The sequence below is a fragment of the Ahaetulla prasina genome, chromosome 14, assembly GCF_028640845.1.
Source record: "Ahaetulla prasina isolate Xishuangbanna chromosome 14, ASM2864084v1, whole genome shotgun sequence".
Classification (NCBI taxonomy): Eukaryota; Metazoa; Chordata; class Lepidosauria; order Squamata; family Colubridae; genus Ahaetulla; species Ahaetulla prasina.
Genome location: NC_080552.1, coordinates 23,406,267 through 23,424,905, shown reverse-complemented (window position 1 = coordinate 23,424,905; position 18,639 = coordinate 23,406,267). Strand labels below are relative to the sequence as shown.

Below are 18,639 nucleotides of genomic sequence, written 5' to 3'. Positions count from 1 at the left end.
CCTGGCTCAGGTGAAGCATGAAAGAAAGGCTGCACTCTACACACCAGCAGAGAGATTAGTAAGAAGAACTAAACTGGCTCCGTGTGGAAGATGCTCTCATAAGTGGTCTTCCCTTCTTTTCATACATCTTTTGTTTAATTTTGCCCCGCCCCAAAATACTACAAGAGGAGCTGAATGGAAAAAGAACTTTCTTTAAGATATACATGGTGGGTGGGTGTATCTCTCGGTGTATGTGCTGGCTGGGGGATTGTGGGCATTGAAGTCCACCCATCTTTAAGTTGCCAGGTTGGAGCAAGACAGCTCATCTCTAGGAGGTGGACAGCACCCCTCGGTCTGCTACAAGAACCCACCCTTCAATACTTACTCTAGTTGGGTCAAGTCATCCACGCCGACACGGCTCGCCTCTCCTGGGTTGGTTGCCGATTGCAAATTGTGAATGCAGTGCATCTAGGAGTTGGTGGAAAGACCAGGAGAAGGTCAAGACAGGCCTCCAAAACATCCCTGTCCCTCTTTGAATCTCCCCAACCACCCTGAGAGGTAGATTCAGCTGAGAGCCGGCAGCAGTTCAAGCATCGCAGAAGGCATTTCATGGCACGGGGTGTGTGTCTGACTTAGGCTGAAACCCACCCCTCCTTCCAGGCTGTTTCTCCTGCCCACCTTGCCATCCCTCCCTCCTAGGAAAAGATTGAGGGATTGCAAGTGGTGCTCAGCTATCCTTTTGCTTCTGCAAAGGCCACGTCTTGGCAGTCAGCAAACACACCTTAGTTGGATGTCATGGTGGGCTGGCTATTAAACAGTGACTCACTCCACTAATCAGGAGATAGGAGTCAGGTAGCAGCTTCTCTCTAATTAATTCTTCCCTCCGGTTCCAACTCTGCGCAATGTCCTCCCCTATGCATATTGTTCTTTGGTTACAAGGAGATATTATACACACAACAGAGAGAGACCGGCCATGATGGGCATCTTTGATCTAAGGCATTGTGTAGATTCCCCCAGAGCAGAGAGCCTGCCTCGCATGTTTCCCCTGCCAGCTCCTCTTTAATCGGACCAAACCAACTTTGCATCTGAGATTCTTTCAAAGGAGAAGAGAAAGTTGGAGAGGGGGAGACACACAATTGTGTGTGTGTGTGTGAGAGAGAGAGACACCAGGGAAACACCTGCTTCCCTTCCTACAGTCAGTGGCCTCCCTGGTTTCCCTTGGTTGCATCAGATCAAGAGGGGACCTCAGGATCTCCCCCACTTCCCTGTGGCGCTTCTGACACCACTGATGGATGACCTTAATCTTATCCTAAAGAAACTGTTGGGCATCTGAGGAACTTGCCAAAGTCTTGACTCCCCTAACTGGAGCACAGACAAGGCTAATGGCTCATGGTGTTTTGATTTGTGTTCAACAAAAGGCAACAAAAAAAGCCACAATTTGCTAGGAATGTCATGGTTTCCCTCTCTTTTCTATCTCATGGGGGTTGAAATGCTGGAATGGCCCTGGGGGCCACTCCTGAGAGGTGGGGATGCCTGGTCAGAGTCTGGTTGGGTCTTGCTATGCCACACTAGCCTCTCTCAGCTACACTGCATGAGTTCACAAGGATACAGATCCCCTTGGGTGGGTTGATCTCCTTTAGGGCATCTACAGCCCATTGGATGACTCAGAAGTTCAAGAGAAATTGAACTCAGAGGGGCCTCCTCCAATTCTCACTCCTTCCCCACCCCCAGTTCTGCCTTTCAGTCTCCTGATCCCCTCTGCCTCACTTCAATATCCAGCAGACGGGAACACTTTCAATTACCTTGCATTGCCAGTTCTTGGTCTCTCCATATTCGCTCTTGGGCCCAGATGCTCCCCGCGTCAGGTACCAGAACACCCCATTCCCTCTCCCTCTCCCTCTCCCTCCTCCACAATGAACTTCCTGAGCCCTAAAACTCTCTGCCGGAGGGTGCTGGAAGAGTTTCTCTGAGGTCCATTCATTTGGCATCTCATGTACATTCACTGTGTGATACTCAGACCATGGCTGGTTTTGCCTCCGGGACCTTCTCCTCGGCGGTTGGATTTGGGGCATCACCACGGCATATCTCCCTATGCCTCCTTCCATTTCCTGTTCTAGAAGCTCAGGAGGTCCGTGGGCAAAATCTGGTCTTCTCGGCTTGTTATATTGGCTGCAAAAGGAGGGCGGTCTGGCCAAAGAGGAGCCCTCTTCTTCCAAAGTGTAGGGTCTTTCGAATGAAACTGTTCTTTGAGACACGGGGCTGAGACTGGGCCTCCTCAAACTGCCATGATTATCACCAGGGATGGTGCAGGAGAAATGCCCACCCAAGAGCTTACGTGCCTCTTTAGGAGTAGAAGACCTGACAGACATGGCGTCTGTCTTCTGCTTCATTGAGGCAACGGCAGCTGGAGAATGCTGGGGGAATGGATGCCTTGAGAAAGCGTGAGTCTCTTCTGGACCAAACTCCACAAGATATGGATTCTCATCTTCTAAATGTCCTCTTCTTTCTCCAGGAAGGAACTGAACAGAAGAAGCAGGCTGAACCATTCCAGCCAGAGGCTGACCAATGCGCTGAAGGAAGTCCTTCCGGGGGCTTGGAGTTTGAGTGGGTGATTGGGGCAAGTTGAAACCATTTCTCAAGCTTCTCGTAGCTCCCAGCTTGGGTGAGGAACTCCAAGGAGTTGCTGTTTCTTCTTCTGAGGCATAAAACCACCTGGGCTGGGGCTGGGGCTGAGCTTCCTTTGGTCTACCCGTTTCGAAGGGTAATTGGGCATAAAGAGATGAGCCTTGGGGTGACTCTCGGATCCTGATTCGGTGGCTTCCTTGATGAGACAGCATGTGAGGAGAACCCCTAGCAGATAAAACTGGGGAGCGATGGCCAAACTGCCTCAGATGCTGGTTTCTCATTAATGGCTTCACTGCTTTCGTTGGGGGCTCGGCCTGCCTGTTCCAAGCCTGGGGTAGACTTCCCGAAGCATCCATAGATACCTGATGAACTGCCCTCGTTGGTTGTAAGTGACCTGGTAAGGGAGGAGATCCAAAATGCCTAAGGGATGGTTGAGGTGACGGAGGAGCCTTCAAACTCCTCTTGATGGGATCATGGAATTCTCGTGGGGCAGACCTTCCAGAGGTCCTATTTCTGGCAGACTCTAGAAACTCTGGAGTGCTGGAGGTATGAAATAATGAACGACTGAAAGGCGTGTCCATCAGGCTTTTAACAGATGCTAAACTAGAAGATGAGAGGCTGCGTTGACTTCCCAAACGCTTGTGTGCTGACGGGCGAGGGGAAGGAAGTGTCTGGAAGAAGGAGTCTTTGGATGAGTTTTCCATAGTGGCTGTCCTGCGTCCCCCTGATGAAACCCGGTTTTCTTTGGCTGTTCTCTGAGAAGGAGAAGACACGTGATTATGTGGACTCCTCCCTTTGAGGGAAGGATTTGGATGTCCAGTTGTGGACCATGAGGTGTTCCTCTGTGAAAACCTGAGGTCTTGCTGGGACTTTCTATTGAAAGTTGACTGGAGAGTGCTTTGCAACTCTTGGTGAAGAGCGTCCTGCATTGCTACTGTGGTGTGAGAAGGTGCGAAAATAGTGTGCTGTTTCCCTGGACCCCTAAGCTGCCTGATAGAGCTGGGGGTGGAGGTGAAATGTGGTTTTTCTAAAGGCATCCTTGTGGGTGGAGGAGAAGATGACTCCAGAGGACTCTTCTTCCCAAACCGCGGAGACAGAGTTCTTCTGTTGGGCTCATGCATGCCTGGTTGGTTCCTTCCCCAGTTCCTGTGGTGCTTCAGAATAGGTCTTGGCTGCGAGATGGATTGTTGCAGGAACTGTCCCAGTGGGCTCCCACATTCTCTTGGAGAAAGAGGAGACTTCAAGTGATTTGGATCCTGAGTCCAGTTCCTTCCACCCAAGTTGGTCCGGTGGGACCTCTGAAACTTGCTCACAGGGAGCAACTCTGAAAAAGTCTCCTGAGAGCCAGAAGGCTCTAGATACTGACCATCAAACTGGCCAAACGGAGAAATTAGAGGCTCCTGCTCTTCTTCCTCAGGGATGTCTTCCTCCTCAGGATCCAAATAAGCCATAGAGATCTGTGGGGAAGGGGGCAGAGGGACATCAAGCTTCTCCTTACCAAACAGCTTCACTTGGGGCCTCGGGAAAAGCCGGAACTTCCTGTTCAACGGTGCCATTGCGGCCGTCTTCCCTCCCATTCCTTGTTCAAAAACAGAAGAATGGGAGAAAGCAATGGGGTCATCTTCTGGCTCAGTCTCAGCTCCGTCTGCTTCTTCCATCTCAGCAATGTCGTCCAACAGGCAAGCATATGGGTTGTATGAAGACTGGGAGGCCCATTCTTGGTCACTGTCATTAATGTCCTGTTGACAGTTAATACCCTCATCATTATCAAGGTGTTCAACTTCCCTAGTCCAATATGGGCCACCTTCCCCTTCATAATCATTGCTGAAGTCCTCATAAGGTTCATAAGGTGGATAATTTAAAGGTGGTCCATATTCTTGGGGGTCACCGTGGTATCCATAAGGGTCCTGCTCATCATAGTCTTCCTCATAAGGCCCATATTCTTCTTCCATCGGATGCTTTCCATAACAATCCTGGGTATAACCAGAAAAGCCATACTTGAAAGAGGACTGGACATCAAAACAACCATGTTCTTCTTCATAATCATCAAACTGATCTTGTATGGTGGCAGAATCCGGGTGGTCCCACTGGCCAAATTTGTCCGGGTATTGGCCGAAACAGGTACATTTATTGGCTCCAGGAACTCTTCTCATATTCGCTCGGTGTCTCAAAACTTCATCTTCTGAAGGGAAAGGCAGTTTCTGGGCTCCAATCTTGACTAACCAGGAGTCGTCAGTCGCTCGTTTGTCATATCTAGTTCTGCTCCGCTTACTCAAGAATTTCCGGGTCAGCCAGTTGGTGACCGCAGCCACCTTGCTGACTATCTGGGCCTGGGGTTTAAAGTTCTGATTTGGCCTCCTCCGCCGGAAGAGGTTGCCAAAGAAACCCCCTCCTTTACTCTGGTGTTCTTCTGACTTCCCACCTCCCAACCGAATCAGCAAGAAGGTGGACTTCTTGCTCTCCTTGTCAAGGGCTCCCTCTTTCTTCTCCTTCTTCTTTCCAAGAGATTTGAAGCGCATCATCAGGTTGGAGGTGGACTTCAGCACCCCCTTGTTCTTCTTCTTCTTCTTCTTCATTGTGCTGTGCTTCTTCAGGCCCCAGAAGAAGCGCGAGGTGTTCTTGAAATGGCTCTTCTTGGTGCTCTTTTGGGGTCCCATCCCCTTTACGCCCATGAAGAGTTTGGAGGTGCTTTTCAAGCTCCGCCTCTTCTTGGGTGGGGCCGCGACCTCTTTCTTGGCCATGGCCATGGCCTTGGTGGCTCCCTTCAGCTGGGCTTTGGCGTGTTCCTTCTTGGCCACTTTCTTTTTGGGGTCCTCTGTTGCTAGGCCCATGACCAGCTGGGAGGCTCCTTTGAGCTGCCTCTTGGTCTTGGCAGGAAGCTCTTTGACCTCCTTCTCGTCCAGCTGCCCCTTCTTCCCTTTACCCACCTTCTTGACCACGCCTTTCTTGTCCTTCCCCTTCTTCTTCTTAGGGTCATCTTCATTCTCGGCCTCCTCTTCCTCCACCAGCTCGCTGTCCAACTCGCTTTCTTCAGTGTTCCTCTTTGCCACGTCAGACTCTGACCCCTCATCCAACTGAGTGACAGGTTCCTTCTTCCCCTTTCGGGCATTTTTTCCTTTGTCCTCTTTTCCTTTCTTAGCCATTTCCGAGGAGGATGTCACGCTCTCCTTGGCTGCATCCCCTCCAGGGAAAGCTCAGTAAAATTTTGTCCATGCGGGAACAGAGAGCAGGATGAGGAGAAAGCAAATATGGTGAAGAAGACGCACGGAGTTTTCAGAAAGCAACGCTGCCTGTGATCTCTTCGAAAACTGAAGAAGCTCTGAAGACCTCGCGTTTCCCTTCACTTGTCCTGTTTTCAGCAATTACGCATTTCAGAGTTAGGTAGAGAGACGTCTCCGTTTCAGTTACCTGTGGGGGAAGCTGGATAAAGTCCTTAAGGGCCTCCCAATAATCTCTCCTTGGCTTCAGCTACTGGAGGTGGTAGACCTCGACAGTCTTCCTCAAAAGAGCTGAGGAGGGTCTGTCCAGGCCCAGCAGAGTTTGCACCGAAGCTTGATCTCACACACAGCGGTCTTCTCTCTGGAGCTGGCTGGGAGCTTTCCCATCCTTCTCCCCCAGTGTGTTTCCTGCAAGGAGCCGGGAGGGGAGGAAAGCGAAGGTCTAGTTCTTGATGTGAGCTGGCAATGTAACCGTATATCTTGGGCTCTCCTCCGTCCGTATGAATAATGTAAATGAATAATGTAAATGGACCAGTCCATCTCCAGACCGAGAGTTCTCCAAAGGAGGAGTGGGGGGGGGGAGAGAAGAAAGGAAATGGGGGCTGAGCCCCCTTTCACCACTCTGGCTCTTTTTTTTAATTACCTTGGGCTTAAAGGGCATTTTAAAGTAATAGAACTAAAAATCAGAATGTGGAATAAACCTATGGACCGCTCAGCTGGATCCGAAGGAAAACTACAGTCATTTCTCTTGTTCGCTTCCTTCTCTCTTTTTTAATTTAATTGGTGATGAAAGGAATATTTACCTCTTTATGGGGAAAAAAATGCAGCTGTGCTTAAAAGAAATTTCAAGAAGGGCCCTTGTGGGTTCTTTTGTGGGTTGAGGATGGCTGGATGGGTGGGAGGTCATTTCTGCAGCCCTCCCTTCAATGCAACCGCTTCAGAAGGAAAATGGATTCTGCCAGGAGACACCTTATCTCCTCGCTGCCCTTCAGGAGATATTTGAAGACCCAGATGTCCGGGGAAGAGAACGGCCCGCGCTGCAAGATAAGCTGAAGGAACATGGGTGCAATTACACACCTGTGACAGGTGAGTAGAAGGAGGCACTTTCTTATTGAAACTTGTCTTTGTGCCAGGTCTTGTCTTGGGAGATGTACAAAAACAGCTCTACAAGGCAACACTAGGCTGGGGCTTGGAGTGATGAAAGGCAAGCGATCGAGGGGCGGGAGGGGCAGGGGTGCGAGCAAGGTAGGGTCAAGAGGGCAGCCACAATGCCATGATCAAACAGGCACACGTACAAACTGGTGGAGTTTTGATCCCACTGACAAGGACCATCATCTCTTGATTTTTGGGGAGCATCTCCAGTTCTGTTCCCGAGTCAATGCCAACCTACTTTCAAAGGCAAATGAATAATATCACCTGCAAATTTCAGGATGAGAAACTGACAAGGGCGGGGGAGCTGTGAGACTGAGAAGAGAGGTAGCAGTTGGAAGGGACCTTGGAGGTCTTCTAGTCTGACCCTCCTCTGAAGTAGGAAACCCTATTGCATTTCAGGCAAATGGGTGGCCCAAATCTCTCGGTGGCATCCTGCTGAAATCCAGATGTGCAGCTTTTCACCTCTGGCTCTTCGCAATCTCCTCGGCTTCACAGATCAGAGCCAAACGGGAGGAGAACTTAAAGGCAACGTACAAGAGACACATGGAAGGAACCCAGATCAGCTTGCCAGGGGGCTTACCTTTCGGATCAGACACCATCAGCGGCTGCCCCCTGGACGTCACCCACAGCAAGGGTCAGTCCCGAGCCCTCGGGCACCCTGGTTTTGGCATGACGTGGCAAACGTTGGCCCCTTGCTCCCAGCTCGGCTGATGCAAGGGTTTCCCAAAGATCTAAAGACCTGCACAAACCAATTTGAAGATGTCCGGTCCCATCAGCACCCCAGTGCCACACTGCACCGATGGGAAGTTGCCATCTCTAATGGAGAGCCTTGGCAACTGTTGCTTCCCCTCTCCCCATGGGAGTTTCACTCCCCCCTCCCAGGCCTCAGACGTCATGGCCGAGAGACCGAGAGACGTAAATCAAAGGGACAATGGAAGAGCTCCAGCCCCTCTGCTGGGCAGCTGGTAGAGAGAGGCTCACCTTTCTCTCTTCGCCATCTGCCTGCAGCCAACAGGGAGACAGGCACACAGGCTTGAGATATTCCTGCTGGCTTTAGGAAGGGGGGGCTAGCTGGACCCCTTATTGGGGGCTCAGTGCCCCTCCAAAGTCTGTTACAAATGGTGGGGCAGGACAGCTGCTGGCACCTTTTCAAATTGGACAGGGTGGTGGGCACAAATGTGCCTGGATATACTTGGATGGCATGACTGACCCCTTGCAGAAGGAAAAGAAAAATCATAGAAAATAGAAAATAGAGAAGACTCTCTACCTTCTCTTCCTGGCCCACTTTTACAGCAGAGGTCAGGCTATAGGTCAGATTTATTGCTGAGGACTAGAAACTTCAGTGTTAACAGAGGCCCGAAATCCTACCTGCGACTCTTCAGGTTTGAATCCTTGTTTCAAGCCCTTCCTTGTCCATTTCTAGCTTTGAAGGTTTCCCCAAAATTGTGCTTAATTTCAAAACAGCTTCCTCCAGAGCGAGACTCAAAGCTTTCTGCTTCACTCTTACAAATGGGGATGTACCTTTATGACTCTCACAACCACCCTGTGAGGTGGGCTAACTGGAGCACAACACAACACATTAACAGAGCAGGCAAAACGCCATCGCAGCTGCTCACCCCCCAGCTTTGCAAAGCCTCTGATAAGAAATGGATCCTTCCTTCCCCCCCTCCCGCAGGCCCCTCCTTCAAGGCAGCCTACCCCCAAGGTCCGTTGTGAGGGTTTCAGAAGGGAGAACAAGGCTACCCCTTCCCTACCCCAAAACTTGGCTACCAATGAACTAAAAGCAAGTATGCTACCAAGCAGCTGATGGCCGTCTTGCAGATTAGACAGCAAGGTCAAATGCAAAGAGATCTGACGTCATCGCAACCAGAGTGGCATGGCCCACTTACCTGGGCAGGGGCTGCCTGCTTCCCCCCTCGTCCTGCCCTTTGGGCTGGCAATAGACTAAGCCCTCAGGAGGACAGGCGGCTCCATCCCCTCGCCCCCCCAATCCAAGGGACAGGTCTGGAAGGGCAGCAACTCACCCAGCGACCGTCTGCCCTGCCCGAGTGGCTGCCAGACACCTGCCGTCTCCATGCATATTTGATGGCAGCTATTCTTCCCTGCGGTGGCTGGATGGAAAGAGCTGGGGGGGGGGGGAGGTCTTTCACTGGAAGCCTTTGCAGAGGGGTAGGAGTCACCTCAATACCCAGGAGCCGGGGCCCACTTCGCTTTCTGCACCCCCAAACCCCAACACTCCCGGGGGCAGGTTTGGGACTGACCTCAACAGGCCACTGAGAGTCAAAGGCAGGTAGGGCTCTCGTGGGGGATTTGAACTGCTGGTTTCCTTAAGTGGGCTTTAATGGTCTTTTTCCATTCTTTTTGACTCATTCACACAAACTTCAGCAGAAAGCTCTTTTGGGGGCCGGAATGAAAGCCGGTAGTCGAATGAATTGATGCCACTTTAAACACCCAGAAAGCAAATCTACAACACAGAAAGGAAGACTGGTGTTCCGTTTCTTGCCACCCAAAACCCGAAGATTTGGGTGAACTGGCAATTTGGTTTAATTTTGAAAACAATTTAAATTAAGAGATAAAGCTGAAAGGTTAAAAAGTGGGGATTCTGAGAAATATATTTTGTAATGGAGAAGATAATTAATTGATGTTATTGTAAGAGAGTAGGAATTAAGGGCTGGTAGTGATATTGTTTACATATTAAGAAGTTGTTAAGATAAAGAAATATGGACAAAGAATATTATGGCTGAAATTGGAAATATGTAAAATGGACAGGGGGAAAAAAAGAACATTATGCCAGAAGCTGAAATAACAAGATATGGGGAAAAATGATTAATTTGTGATAAAGAATTATATAAAATAGATGAATAGGGAAAAAGTAGGAAGACTGGAAGACTATAAAGATTGACATATATAAGATGTAGAAGATGTGACCCGGTCAGCACTCTGTTCATAAAACATGTATGTTGAAAGAAAAATTCTAATAAAACTTGTTTACAAAAAAAAACAACAACTGAAGATTTGGGGATCTTCAACCTTTGTGGGGCCACATTGTGGACAGAGATAAGATCCCCCCCCAACTGCCCAGCAACTAGGCCGAGTTCTAGCCCCAAGTAGCCCTACTACACAACTCCTCAGAAGCGTGGGAAAGCCACAGCAGCAGCCAGCAATTCAGATTAGTTCCTGTTCCTTGGAAATCAAAGTTTTTCCAGAGAGAAGAACTGAAGCTCATGTTTCCCATCTATTAGGAAAAAAGAGACCTTTGGATCTTCTCACCAACAAGAGAATCTAGACTGGTTTTGATGGGGGGGCGGGGGGGAAGGCACCCCACTCACCTTCCTCCACCCCCTTGCTCCCCTAATTTTTCCTCTCCATCGTGAACAACTGAGTTGTTGCTGGCATGTGATCAACGGGATAAGGAGTAACGCCCACCTAAAGCAACCCAGCAAGAGGACTGAATTTATGATTCAGGCATGCCGGTTGATCAACATCTGGAGAGCCAGCAGCTTCCCAATCCTGACCCAAACTACCAACATTTCAGTTAAGGAATTAAAAGCCAAAGCCATCCAAACAAGCAGCCCAGTTTAGGAGAACCAGTTCTGGTGTGACGATCAGAGCGAAGGGAACTAGAGCTCCAATCACAAGGAACTCTCAACCTCTCGATGTTTTTAAAGCTATTGGCGCACCCATCATCCCCAGCCAGAGTGACCAGTGGCCAACAGCCCTGTAGCTCACGACTTCCCTTCAGGAAGGGCCCCTGAAGGTCCAGGCGGTGCTGAGAGCAATCTAAGGAAGCGCGACATGAACATTTTAGAAGTTCCAAAGAGATGTGGGGACCATCCTTTATTTCAGCAGGAGGGAGGAGGAGGCCGGTGGGTCTGGAGTCAAAGTCTGCGGGGTGGGTTGTGGGATCAGGAGATGACCTGGTGAAATGGGGAGGGAGGGAGGGAGGGAGGAGGAGGACTCATTCATCCAGGCTCCCTCCCACCCGTGGCCGGATCCTTCCTTCGGAGAAGAGGTGACAAGGCTGAAGAGAGAAAGGCAGGGTCCTCATTCCGGATCAGACATCCCATTCCCCAGGTCACACATCTGAGGCCAGAGGTCGCCAGGCTGCTACCATCGCTCTGCTTCAAATCATCGCCCATCGAAGGACCCTCAACGACAAGCTTCCCCCAAGGTAGCCATCGGAACCAGGTTCCCGTTCTGGTCCTTCTGCGTCCCGAAAAAGCGCCTCCCCCTCTGTGGCTGCGTCTCCTCTCCTTCCTGGAATTGGGGGAAAGTGTCCTCCCTGCCCCGCCTCCTTTGGCCAGGTGGAGCAGCTGAGTCCTTACACACTTCGCAGTTAAGCTGCGTGGAAACGCTACGGAGGGGAGCAAGGTAGGGGCGGTTACTTCTTAACCACTTGGATGACGTCTTCGTGCTCCACCATGTGGCTGAGCCCCACGCGCTGAGGGCTGTACTTGGTGCTGGTTCCCTTGAGAGGCAGAGAGAGAAGTTTGGGAGACAGAGAGTGAAGGACGTCTTAAACAAGTTGATCATCAAACAGGACAGCTTTCCTCAACCACGGCCACTTTTAAGAAGAGGGGACTTCCAACTCCCAGAATTCCCCAGTCCACCCCAAGATCCAGAAACGCTGCCCTAAGGTTTAGCTCTAGAGGGGTGGGGATTAAAATGGACCCTCCCAAAGGGCACAAGGAGGTGGCAGATGTTGGCAGTTCGGATTCTCCTCCAAGATGCTACTGTGACTGAACCAAAGGTGCTTTTTCTAAAAGGCAACTGGGCTTTCTTTGATTTTCCTTGAAGTCATTTCGCTTGTCATCCAAGAAGCTGCTTCAGTTCTGACTGAATGGAAGGGGAATGGAAGCTTGGCGAGCAGGCTGTAACCGCCTCTGCCTGCCCTCTTGATGCTGGGCCTCTCTTTGCATCTGTCAAGACCCTCTCAGGAAGTCTGGGGCTAAAAGTCTGCTCTTGCTGCCTTTATTCCTTTGATCTGGGCCTTTGTGCAAGGAAGACCTTGCTGCTGGATCCGAACCCAGGGCCCATCCTGGCTCTCCAACCAGGCAGAAGGATTGTCCCAGATGGGCAGCAGGACAACAGTCGGCCCAGCAGCCTGTTTTAGCTGGTGGGAAACCCCAGTCTTGTTTCTGCCATCCTTCTCGTAAACATTCTGCAGGCTGCTCTGCAGCAGAATATGGAGGGGACCAGGAGACGCTTCCTGAATGTTTCTCCTGGGAAAAATAGTTCAAAGGGGACCCTCAGAAGGGAGATTGGATGGAAAGTTTGCCCTTGCTGTGCTGGATTTCCACCTGCAAGAAGCACTAGAGCAGGGGTCTCTAACTTTGGAAACTTTGTGGACTTCAACTCCCAGAGTTCCTCAGCCAGCAAAGCTGGGAGTTGAAGTCCACAAATCTTAAAAGTTGCCAAGCTTGGAGACCCTGCACTAGAATATCACTGCTCCCTAGATTGTTCCTCTAGATGCCCAGGGCCAGGCTTGAGATCCTAATTCTGGCCATGGGTCTGCTGCTATGAATAAAAGACCAAACTGCCCCCTCCTCCTTCAGCAAACACTTACCCACACAAGGGCATACTTGAACTGGTCGGCTAACGTCCGGTGAATTCGATGGCACTGAAAAGGGGAAAAGGTCAGGTAGATGAGAAGAGGGCCTCGTGTATCCTTGATCAGAGCTTCTCCCCACACCAAAGATCCAGCCGTCACAACAGCCGAGTTCTCACAACCCCATCCAATGGCTTCGCCTGGCCGTCTCCCCTTGGGACACCCTTCAGGCGAGGGGATTTCAACTCCCAGCAGTTCCAGCCACAAGGCCCTTCCGGAGGTCATGGGCTCGTTGGAGACAGTTTGGATCAGGGGAAACTTTGCAGAACGAGGGGAGGTCGAATGAGGCTCCTAGCCATCCGAGCCCAGGCTCCCCGAGAGCTTTTGTGGACTTACCACATGCTGTACGGAGGCCCCTTTTCGCAGAATGATGGCATCTGAAAAATCAGGCCTCTCTGCAAGGAACAAGCATTTCCCAGTGAGGGAAGGAGAGGAAAAGGAAATGCTTGTCTTCTAACTCATTACCCATACTGGCTTTCCTAACCTCCCCTTCACCCTCAGGCACAACCGAGCTTTCTTGGTCGTTCCCGGGTTGTTACTCACGGCCTCTTTTCTTGGTGTAGATGCAGGTGAGAGCCAGGTATTCCCACAGGGTTTCCAGGAGGTAGTCCAAATTCAGCTTCATGCCACAGCTGGGAAGACACAACCATCAACGGGCACAACGGTAACTCGAATTTGTGCAGGGCTTGGGGGAGGGGGATTCCCTTACCTAATGACCACGCTATGGGGCCTTCGGGCCAGGCGGTCCACCTCTTCCATGGAGATCTGGTCAATTTTGTTATAAACCTAAATTAAGACACCGAGAAGGGAGGGGGAAAAAGTTACACATCACATGTTGATTCCACTCCCATCTCTCACACACAGTTTCTAAAATGCTATTTATTTAATAGATGTATTGGCTGCCCATCTTGCCACGGGGTAACTTAATTATAAGCCCTCACACCCCAGGCAGAGAAATGTTCTGGGACAACAGGTTTTAGTTATGAGCCATGGTGGCGCAGTGGTTAGAGTGCAGTACTGCAGGCTCTTTCTGCTGACTGCCAGCTGACTGCAATTTGGCAGTTCAAATCTCACCAGGCTCAAGGTTGACTCAGCCTTCCATCCTTCCGAGGTGGGCCCAATGAGGACCCAAATTGTTGGGGGACAATAGGCTGACTCTGTAAACCACTTAAAGAAGGCTGTAAAGCACTGTAAAGCGGTATATAAGTCTAAGTCCGTAATGGCAAACCTAGGGCACAGGTGCCAGAGGTAGCACGCAGAGCCCTCTCTGTTGGCAGGCGCGCCATCGCCCCAGGTCAGATCTCCATGGCGTTCTTTTGTGAGCTTCTGTTTCCCTTCAAATGACAAAACAGAGGCTCACAAAAGAAAAAGTTCTCACCTCTTCCACGCTGCCACTGTTGGGATGCCCTGCCTCCCATTGGCCAGCTGGTCTTTGGGTCTTGGCTGCGCATGTCTGCATGTCCACGCATGCATGCGGGCATGTTTGCGCATGCCCGCGTCTGCACACATTCGTGCATGCGCATGCCCGCAGTTTGGGCACGGTGTCTAAAAGGTTCCCCATCACTGGTCTAAGTGTTATTGCTATTTGGGGAGAAAAATAATAATCAGCTGAATGATTTTTCATCAGACAGAGTGCTGGGAACTTGATTGCTTCAGATCAGAACAATATTTTAAGTCCCCAAATGTGGCTGTCTGGACACCTGGCAGACTGGAACAGGAAGGAGAATGTCTCCATTTAATTCAAACCTCCGTCCCGGCTTGTTACAGAAGAAAGTTTTCACAAGCTACTCACGTAGAGGCAGGGCATGTACACCCGGTTGCCCACAATCACATCGATGAATTCATCTGCACTACAGTCTTCCCTGAACAGCACCTCGGCGTTGAAGATTTCTTAGGATGGGAGAGGTAAGGACACATCGCCTTTCGTGGGACTCCTGTTGCTTATGGCCACAGGAACAGAGTTCAGCTGGGACTTGAATTCCAGGCGAGCTCCTCCACACCACTTTATCAAACCACACCCTCCCCCCCCCTTAAAATCCTGGGTCCTTGGGGAGAAGAACAGGTTATGCGCCCAGGAGGGCCCGGAGAAAGGATACTGTATTCGTGGAGGATGAGCTGCACCAGCTTCTCCGAGCACTGGGTCAAGGTCACGGTGGAGTTGAAGGAGATGCCGCCCCCCTTCTTGGGCTGGAAGGAGGACAGAGGTGCTGTTAGGGCGATGTCGGAATGTCCCTCAATGTCAAACCTACCACAGGTGAACGGATACATGGTCTCATGATTTCCCTGGCCAGAATTCAGGACACAAGAAGGGTCTAACCCAGATTCCCCCCACTGAAGGATCTAAGCTTGTGGGAAAGCAAATAAAAGCCTGGAATGACATCCGATTCCAGATTTCTCCAAACTGGCCCTCTGCTTTTTTTCTGGAACTACAATATGGAATATGTGTGGGGCTGATGGGGGCTGGAATCCAGTCATCTGGACAACCCAAGCTTCCCCTTTCCTCCTTGAACGGGAGACGCCAGCAGGCAAAGGTAGCTCCCTCCCACAGTGCAAACCAGGGTTTTCAGGCTTTCTGCGTCTCACCTTGAAGTAGATGTTGGGTTTATTTTTGTTCAGCCTGATGCCCACCGTTTCTAGTTCCTTTTCCAAAAGAGCTCTGCAGGAGGAATCACAATAACGCATTCAAACTTTTGGCCAAATGTAAGTTTGCAGGAGCCCAGCAGCCTGATTGCAAGCAGCAACCCTTACATTTTGCACACGTACAGAGAAGAGATGACGGCTGCCTTCTAAGGCGGCTGGCAAAGGAGAAACCCCCAAGGTTCAAACTCTCTTCCCACACCATTCTTCCCCTCAGAAGTCCCCCCCCTCCTTCTGCTGACCTCTGCACTTCGCCCTTTGTGGCGTCCAACATCATGATGACGACATCTGAGGTCCGGGCCACCGCAATCACTTGGCGTCCTCGGCCCTTTCCTAAAAACACACACAAAATTACTCTTAGCTGAGAAAGAACCAGGGCATAAAAGAGTGAGGTCATGTTCATTTTTTGACCTGGTCAATCCAAACAGAACCCTCTCTCTGAAAGTTGACATAAACATTGCTTTCTCCTACAACAGCTCAAGTGCAGCTTCCTCTCCCCACTCCCTACCTGACACTTCTCAACAATAGGACTTCCTTATCTTTTATTTTATTTATCCATATCCCGCCTTTATTATTTTGGCACGTATCTCAAGGCAGTGAACAGACCCAAAACACCTTCTTCCACTTATTTTCCCCACAACAAACCCGTGAGCTATTTAGCAGTTAAAAAGCGGAAGGAAACACCAACCTTGAGCGGCTCCTTCAATGATCCCAGGAAGATCTAGAAGCTGGATATTGGCTCCTTTGTACTGCACATAAATTAAGAAAAATCAGAGGAGGCAGGGAGGGCTCAGAAAGCAATCCACCACATGAATGATCAAGCAATCGTCTCATATGAATCTGAGTGCCAATTTAACTAGTCTGTGAGCTTCACATTCATAGAAGCTTCAGTATCTCCTCTGGGTTAATTGCCACCCAGCAAGAGGGAACCTATTAAAAGTGCATTTACCTCGATGACTCCAGGAATGCAGGTCAGTGTGGTGAATTCGTAAGAAGCTGCTTCACTAGCTGTGGAAGTCATTAAACTCAGAAACGTGGACTGAAAGAGAAGGCAGAGATTCAGAAAGCAGAAGGACTTATTCTCAAAGCCATGCCCAAAGAGTCCTTGTTCTCTGCTTGGCACTGACCTTACCCACAGAAGGGAAACCGATCAGCGCCACCCGGGCATCTCCCGACTTCATCACATCGAAGCCTTCCCCTTTGGCAGCAGCCGATTTGGAAGGCTCTAGAAGCTGAGCTCTGTACTTGGCGAGCTTGGCCTTCAGCAGACCAAGGTGGTACTCCGTAGCTACGGGGGGTAGGTGGGTGGGTGGGGGAAGTGAACAGAGAAAGAACAAGGTGACAAGAGCCAAGTCGACCATGTGGGGGTGGGGGAGACTCAGGGCAAACTGTTTCATCTGAGTCACCAGAAATTCCCTGGGCAGCAGTTATAATCAATCTAAAGCAATATTAATCATGATGCAGTAGTAACATGTTTTTGTTCGTTTTTCTTGCTACACTCTGTAAATATAATCCCAGGTGGCCCTTTTCTGGCCCTCTTCTGGTTTTCTGTGCCCACCACCTGCTTTTCCCTGGGTGTTCCTGCGCAGGCAACACGCGAGCTGTGCCAGCCACCTGCTCCCACAGGGCAGGGATGATGGCTGTGCATTGCTTCTGGAGGCCGGCAGGAAGAGGGAGAGGAGGACGGGGCAATTGGCCCAAAGGGAATCCTAGTGGTTTCAATGGCTTTACTGTGATCTGGGCTGGGGGAACGCATCAGATCATACTGGAGGCACCAGTTATTGTTATTATTGTTAAATCTATTTGCTGACTAATCTCAGCATGGGCTACCCTGGGGGCGCTCACACCCATACAAGAAACGAAGAAATAAAAAAGAAGTTTAAACAACGCGAAAGGAAAAAAAGCAGAACGATGAAGCAACGAAAAAGAAAACAGTTCATTTATGCAGCCATTTCCCTGTATTTAGGAAATGTTTAAAGCAGCGTAAACAGGCACATGCAACACACACGTACACATGTATGTTTATATACAGACGTGTGTGTGTGTGTGTGTGTATATATATATATACACACACACGCACATACGTCTGTGCGCGCGCATGTGTGTATATACGCACAAACATACACACACATATAAATATTTGTTTTCTGAGGTTTTCGCGGGTGTTTGTATGTAGGTCTTTGGTTATTTGGGTTTTCTCCCGCGTAAAATTGGAAGTGTCTTGGCGATGTTTCGACGAAGTCTCATCCGTCATCTTCAGGCTTCAGCTTCGTGCTTTTGGGAGCAATGTTTGCTCCCAGAAGCACGAAGCTGAAGCCTGAAGATGACGGATGAGACTTCGTCGAAACGTCGCCAAGACACTTCCAATTTTACACGGGAGAAAACCCGAACAACCAAAGACCTATATATATATATGTATATACACACATGCAGGAGTCAGATTTTGAAAAAGATTTATTTAATTTTATTTTGCATTAAATGACCCCGACCCCCCCGTTGAAATAATACAGACGGGCAAATAAATAACCGGCGGCATTTTTTCCCTTAAAAAGGCAAAATCTGCTGAGCCTGGAAGTTGCCCCCGCTCAGGCAGCCTTCCAACAGGTGAAGCGCCCCTTCCCGGCCCGCCCGGGGCTCCGGAGCGCTTCCCCGGCGGGGCTCCTGCCTGCCGGGCTCCCCCCTCCACACCGCCTCACCTTTGTTCTTCTGGGTCCGGGCGATCTCCTTCTCGATCTCGGCGATCTTCTCCAGGATCCCCATCGTGGCGAGTCGGGCGGTCCGGGATTAGGGACGGGCTGCCCCGGAAGTAGTTTCCCGGCAGGTCCGCCGCGCTAAGCCTTCCGCCCGGAAACCCGACCGGCGAAGTTTTATTCCGCCCCTGTCGGGGAGAGCTGGAATAGCAGGGGAGGCCGCCGCAAAGCAAAGCAAAGCAAAGCAAAGCAAAGCGAATTACATAAGGTTTACACAATAATTTTTGCTTTGGTTTGGTTGTGTCCAACCTTCGCAACTTTAACACTGGTGGACTTCAACTCCCAGAATTCCCCATCCAGAAGACTAGAATAGAATAGAACTTTTTATTGGCCAAGTGTGATTGGACACACAAGGAATTTGTCTTGGTGCATTTTCTCTCAGTGTACATAAAAGAAAAGATTCATACGTCAAGTATCATCAAGTACAACACTTAATAGTCATAAGGTATAAATAAGCAATCAGGAAACAATCAATATCAATATAAATGGTAAGGATACAAGCAACAAAGTTACAGTCATACAGTCATAAGTGGGAGGAGATGGGTGATGGGAATGATGGGAAGATTAATAGTAGTGCAGATTTAGTCAATAGTTTGATAGTGTTGATGGAATTATTTGTTTAGCAGACTGATGGTGTTTGAGAAAAAAACTGTCCTTGTGTCTAGTTGTT

General features: G+C 50.0%; 2 protein-coding genes across 2 annotated transcripts in view; both read right to left on the bottom strand.

Moving 5' to 3' along the window:
- The window catches only part of MYO15A (myosin XVA), a 60,809-nt gene extending 50,044 nt beyond the window's left edge, over positions 1–10,765 (bottom strand). Inside the window, exons 1-3 of the mRNA XM_058157778.1 lie at positions 9,236–10,765; positions 8,999–9,099; positions 365–447 (exon numbers count right to left, since the gene is read on the bottom strand). Coding sequence (XP_058013761.1) covers positions 365–447 — 83 coding nt within the window. The 5' untranslated portion in view covers positions 8,999–9,099; positions 9,236–10,765. The remainder of the gene's footprint in view (positions 1–364; positions 448–8,998; positions 9,100–9,235) is intronic.
- Positions 10,766–10,901: 136 nt separating this feature from the next.
- Positions 10,902–18,068, bottom strand: DRG2 (developmentally regulated GTP binding protein 2). The gene is made up of 13 exons (XM_058156861.1): positions 17,916–18,068; positions 16,347–16,507; positions 16,169–16,258; positions 15,908–15,968; positions 15,462–15,552; positions 15,166–15,238; positions 14,679–14,769; positions 14,375–14,472; positions 13,292–13,368; positions 13,126–13,214; positions 12,919–12,977; positions 12,541–12,594; positions 10,902–11,442 (listed from the first exon to the last, which is right to left on the bottom strand). Exons 1-13 carry the CDS (start codon positions 17,977–17,979, stop codon positions 11,356–11,358), a joined length of 1,095 nt encoding a protein of 364 aa, XP_058012844.1. The 5' UTR covers positions 17,980–18,068; the 3' UTR covers positions 10,902–11,355.
- Positions 18,069–18,639: the final 571 nt, after the last annotated feature.

Excerpts from the sequence above, each read along its gene's own strand:
- DRG2 (XM_058156861.1), bottom strand. The coding sequence starts at position 17,979 with ATGGGGATCCTGGAGAAGATCGCCGAGATCGAGAAGGAGATCGCCCGG. Across the intron at positions 15,553-15,907 it reads CATTGAAGGAGCCGCTCAAG|GAAAGGGCCGAGGACGCCAA; the intron begins GTTGGTGTTTCC and ends GTGTGTTTTTAG. Across the intron at positions 13,369-14,374 it reads TGTACATGCCCTGCCTCTAC|GTTTATAACAAAATTGACCA; the intron begins GTGAGTAGCTTG and ends GTCTTAATTTAG.